General features: G+C 39.5%; 1 protein-coding gene across 1 annotated transcript in view; it reads left to right on the top strand.

Annotated features, from left to right (window-relative positions):
• MAN1A1 (mannosidase alpha class 1A member 1) overlaps positions 1-5550 on the top strand; it is a 154118-nt gene that overhangs the window by 128134 nt on the left and 20434 nt on the right. Inside the window, exon 9 of the mRNA XM_035900687.1 lies at positions 1764-1879. Coding sequence (XP_035756580.1) covers positions 1764-1879 — 116 coding nt within the window. The remainder of the gene's footprint in view (positions 1-1763; positions 1880-5550) is intronic.

The raw sequence follows: 5550 nt of genomic DNA, 5'->3' as shown, positions 1-5550 counted from the left end.
AAATTTTTTTTTTTTTTTTTTTTTTTTTAAGAAGCCTCTTTTCCTTTTGGATCATCAACATTTAATTAAATAAATGGTGTATTCTTTCCAGAAATTTAATATATCTCATTCAAGGCAGGGGAGGAGTAGCCATTTATAACCCAGGTTTGATGGTACAACGTATTTGTTAGGCAAAGGGATAGGATACGTCTGGAAAACTAAATCGTTTTTGTATGTCACAGGCTAGTGGAGGAAAAAGGCTCTGTTAATAAAGTTCCAATAGAAAAAAGTGTATCTTCTCCATTTGCATGGCTTTGCAAGCTATTCAGAAGGTGAAAGGAGGCATTCCATAAAGAGAAGATACTAAGGAGTTTAAAAATAAATTATCTGCGTTCTTTTGAATTCCACCAACAGAGGCATAACTTTGAAGCTAAGATCAGAGTTAGGTGTTGGGAGGTGTGAGCTCTGTACCACTAACCCTTCCGCATCTCGCTTTATGAGCCTGGATTGCGCCATGCGTGTTTTGCTTTTCTTATGCCCAGAATTTTGTGGTATGACTCACGGACTTGCTGCGTGATGCATGTAACCACATCTCCATCCTGGATGTCTAAGGTGGAATTGGCGTACCCCTTCCTTGCTGTAAAATTGACGATTATAAATGAGTAGTCCTGGTAAAGCACTTTGAAATCCTTTCACTGAAGACTCCATATGTGTGAAATCTCTTGATGTTACCAGGCTCACCAACTTAAAAAAGAAAACCTCTAGCTAGTGTTCGTAGTTTAATGGAGCTTAGAGAAATACTTTTTATATATGTGTGTGTGTATAGATATAGTTGTAGTATTTCATGTGTTTAGGGGGTCTATGCTGAAATCATATGATAGCCCATGAAAATTTTGCCAAGAATCTTTTAGGCTGATGGACAGCAAGTGAGTGCAACCTTGTGCCAGCAGCTGAGAGCGTCACTGACTTCCACGTCACTGGTGCAGCTGACATTGAACGGTCTGACCCGGTTGGTGTCAGTGTTCGCAGGGTCACATCCTAAACGTGTGCAGTTGAATAATCACAGCATCTGTAATACCAGATCATTTAACAGAGTAAACTAAACGTAGGGCAGAATAAAGCAGCGTGATAGCAGTAATCATCTGTAGATGTGGCAAAGTCTTTTTTTTTTCCTTCTAGAACCACTGCTGAGTTCTGAGAGCAGACAGATGTTAAAAAAATGTAATCTTATTTTTAAACATAGGGGTTGGCATTTTGAAATACCGTAAAATAACCTGAAATTCAACTCTGCAGTACGAAGCTAAAACATTTTGGCCTTTTTTATGAAGCGACTTAAATGGAGCATTAGTGAGTAAAAAAGCAAATAAAAACAATGCCTGCATGTCAAGAGGGGAAAGCCTTTATCAAATTAGAGAGCAGTTTCTATGTTTTTTTCCTGGTTTTAAAATAAAAAAGAACTTAGGTCAACACATTTTTGTATGGGATAGACTACGTGAATTAAATGTTAAACATATGAATTCTTGTTTCTTTGCCATGAACTCCTGTGGCACATTGTGGATATTAAATAACTATTGTGCTTTAGCCTGATGAAAAAGTTAGAAACAAGAAATAATTACCTGTATATACCAGTTAAGTTTTTCCTGAGGTTCCAGGCTTACATTTATTAAAGATTGTTGTAGCCAGAGATGTTTAAATGCATTAAATGCACTGTTTCAAACTGTAATTGTATTTATTGCCCAGGCTGAAGATGAAATTACTGTTGAATCTCTTTCTTCGCTTTTTAGATCACGTCTCCATTGGAGGGCTTGGAGATAGCTTTTATGAATATTTGCTCAAGGCATGGCTGATGTCGGACAAGTCAGATGAAGAAGGCAAGAAAATGTATTATGATGCTGTTCAGGTAAATAAGATATTTAAATCTTCCTTACAATAATAATTGAATCTATAATAATCCTAAAGAGCCAGGCTCTAGGGACAATGTGAGGGATTTACATCTTTGCTGCCACAGTGTGGGTTTTTTTAAAGAACTTGTTTCTCTTTTAAAAAGACTTTGTCAAATATAAATGCTAGAGGAATACAGATACTGTGGAAAGGGGAGAGTCTTGAAGTACAGCTATTATTTTTCGAGCTGAAAGACAATCGGTTCACTCTAACACAGGAGGAGAAAAGTATAAAATACGCAACCAAAAATGCATCTACAAGTAGCTCACACATAGAAGTTGAATTCTTTTTTTCCTCAGTTTTCCCTAAATATGTTCCTTCTGTCCTTTTTCCTTATATCCAGGATGGAGTTCCTCTCTTGTTTTGGCCTCATATTTCAGCCATTAGAGTATTTTGATTGTGGTCAACACAAGGATCAATATATTATGGTAGCTAATCATAAATTAAAATAGGAATTTTTATTACACAGTGACTTTTTGTTACTAGAGGCATATATTTGCCAGCTTCTGTGAAACAGCCAATTATTCAAATTGGGCACGAGAGAAAGTTTTCAAAAATCAGAAATAATGGGTTTGTGACACTGGATTGAGACTCGGGAAGTATTAAGTTTAAATCCATATTTACAGGCTTTCCTTGCAGTCTTGGGCAAATGACCTATTTTCTTGTTCTTTGCTTTCAAATATATATAAAAAAGAGGATAATATTACTTCTTTTTTCCCCATCCTTTCATCTGTTTTGACTGGAAGCTTTCTAGGGCCAGGACTTTTATCTCTTATTAACTGTATGTACGTACGGTGCCTCTGTAGACAAGGCTTCGAGCTGCTAAGCAATATCTGCTTATTTCATACATCTGGAAACGTGCTGCGCCTAGGGAAAAGACACAAGTCTCCTTTTACTTCCCACACCAAAAAAAAAGTGGTGGCTTTAAAAAAATACAGCCCTGGCTCATTGCAGCTTTTTTTTTTTTTCTCATTAGAGAGAAAAGTCATATATGGTGATTTGAGGGAGGGTGTGATCTCTGGTGGTAGTAAATTTGATGACCAAGTATCCTCTGATAAGAAAATCCTGCCTTTAATTTTGTAAGTGCACATTTGGATGCAGTCAGCCTCATTTTCACCGTTGACGTGGTTTCAGCTTCAGAGCAAAAGGTGGATTTTAAATCGGGTTTGAGTGCATTTGAGGCTATAACATAAGAACAGTGATACTGTAATAGCTCAGCCATTAGGTTGGCAGCCAAAAAGAGAGAACAAAGTGTCTGATAATACGGTATCAATTCATCTTACCATGGAAGGCATTTTGAAGCACCTCAAAGCTGCTTCAGTCTTCTCCTTCCGCTGGTTTAATAACGTCAGGTTTTTCCTTTTAAATACATTCTTACACAGGGTAAGCGCTAGCGCATAGACGCTTGCGGTAAAAAGCGTGCTTTTGCTAGTACAGCTATTCTGGAAACCGCTGCAGGTAGAATATCCTAAATGTGGTGTGACGGTCACTCTTGTCAGTGGGACCATGGGTGCATTGACTGCCATCCTGCCGGGGAGCAGCAGGGGTGCATTGATCCCAGCCAACAACAGAGAGTCCAAGAGAGCCCAGTGTCTCAATGACCGGCGCTGGGCTGCTTCCCCTGACCTGAGCACAGCTGGAGCGAGGTACCTCCGGAGGTCTCTCTTGCCTTACACCACATGAGCAGGTGTGCCATCCTGTCTCAGCTGCATGGGGGCAGCATGCCTGGGTCACTCCTGAGCCAGCCCAAACTGCCCAGTAGGTGGAGAGGTACCTGCTGTTGGCTGGTCACTGGGGAGGTGGGCCAGGAGCACTCCAAGGTGTGTCCGTGCAGGGTGCGTGGCTTTGTTTAAACTCACACTTTAGCTATAACGGCGTAACAACCTCCTGGGGTACAGAAGTTGTCACAGGCATCCTGAGGTCCTGGTGGGGAGCAGAATTGGCGATGGCCACCAAACTGCATGGCAGGTTCTTCCTGCTGGGGATTGAGCTGGGGCAGCAGAATTGCCTGGTCAAGCAGCATCACGGAAGGTGGCAATATCAGTGACAGAGTCTGAGCTCTGCTCTATATGACTAGATTTAAAGTACCTGTTATCTTAATATTTTTTAGTAATACTAGCTCTTAAGCAGTCCAAGCATCGTGTCTGTCCAGAATATCAAGTGCTTGAGAGGGCCAGATGATCACTGAATCTGTGCCAGATTTCTCTGTGCTGCTGATTGAACGCAATTTCCAGGATTTGCTGAGCGATGGCGTTGATTTTCACTGTTTCCTATACCAAGGTACATCTGTACCAAAGCTGGAAGTGTACATGCGGCATGTGGAGGTACAGCTTGATGTTGTAATATAGCTTGTTCAGAAAACAGCAGGGAAGTTGCAAGTCTCACAGAAACTGCAGCCTGCTTGGGCCCCATTGAGATGCTAGGTTCTTCAGCAGGATTAACTTGCCTGTTTTGAAATCCATCCTGATATTGGCTTTATTGCTATCGATCCCTTACTTATCTAAATTAAAGCTAATTTAAGTGTCTGCACAAGCTGCAGTCTTTCTTTATGACTAAGCCTACACGGTTTGAGCATTCTGAGTCTGTTTCGTATTTTCTTAGATAAATTTCCCCTGATGCTTTCAGAATCTTTTTAAGACTGTGCCAAAGGGAACGTTGTGATTATTCCTGGCCATACCCACCAAATTCTGAAAGAGCGATGTGAAGGTTTGATGCCTAATTCAATATCTTCCGCTATCCAGAAACCACAAATGAAAATATATGGTGTTATAGTTCACTGTGAAAAGCTGAAATTTATTTAGATAAAGCTTTGGGGTTATTCCTTACATTGCTTTGTAACTCATATTAGAAACAAAGAGTTCTTTCTATTCGAATTTTTGTAGCACCTGTAGATTGTTTCATGGCTTAAGTTAAAAACAATAACTAAGATGTCAAACTAGATTTAAAAAATTTTTCTTCTTGCCATGAATAAGAGGTGTATTTAACTGCAATTTAAAGAAGAGTTTATTTCTAATGGGAAAAGGGACAGATAGTCTTGTTTTGAATATCAGAGCATGATATGAATGTATTTATAAGGCCATCAGAGGGATTCATAAACTCTAGAACTTGCACAAAAAGGCAAGTGAATGTATTTTTAATGTAAGTTATTTTTCTCTTTTGAAAGCAATGCATATAATGTCCCGTTTCACATGATACGGGAAGCAAGAGATCTTCTTAAACTGGTTTCAATGGATAGCCTGCAACATTTAGTTACAGAACAAATTTGTATTCAGATTTTAGTAATGTTTTGAGGATGTAACTGGCCATAGAATAATCTATGAGTCTTTGCAAGTATCCAGAACAGGAACTATCCCACTCTTTTCAGTTAACACAGTTGACCTCTGAGAATGAGTAGGTTTAGTAAGAGAACATGATAATTTAGAGCAAAAATGGACCTTCTGGATTCACTTACGTCTGGACTAGCAACAGCACTGTCACAAGCAACTGCATCAAATACTCCCATCTTGAATGCATCAGCCCTCATTTTCTAAGTTGAAGGGCAATTTTCCCACTACTCCCGTTAATAAGTTGTCTCACACTTGTCCGATGGTTAGGTATCTTTTCCTAATTTTCCCATTACATCATCCCCCC

Source organism: Egretta garzetta, unplaced genomic scaffold (assembly GCF_000687185.1).
Source record: "Egretta garzetta isolate BGI_Z169 unplaced genomic scaffold, ASM68718v1 scaffold18, whole genome shotgun sequence".
NCBI lineage: Eukaryota > Metazoa > Chordata > Aves > Pelecaniformes > Ardeidae > Egretta > Egretta garzetta.
This window is presented reverse-complemented; position numbering and strand designations above follow the sequence as displayed.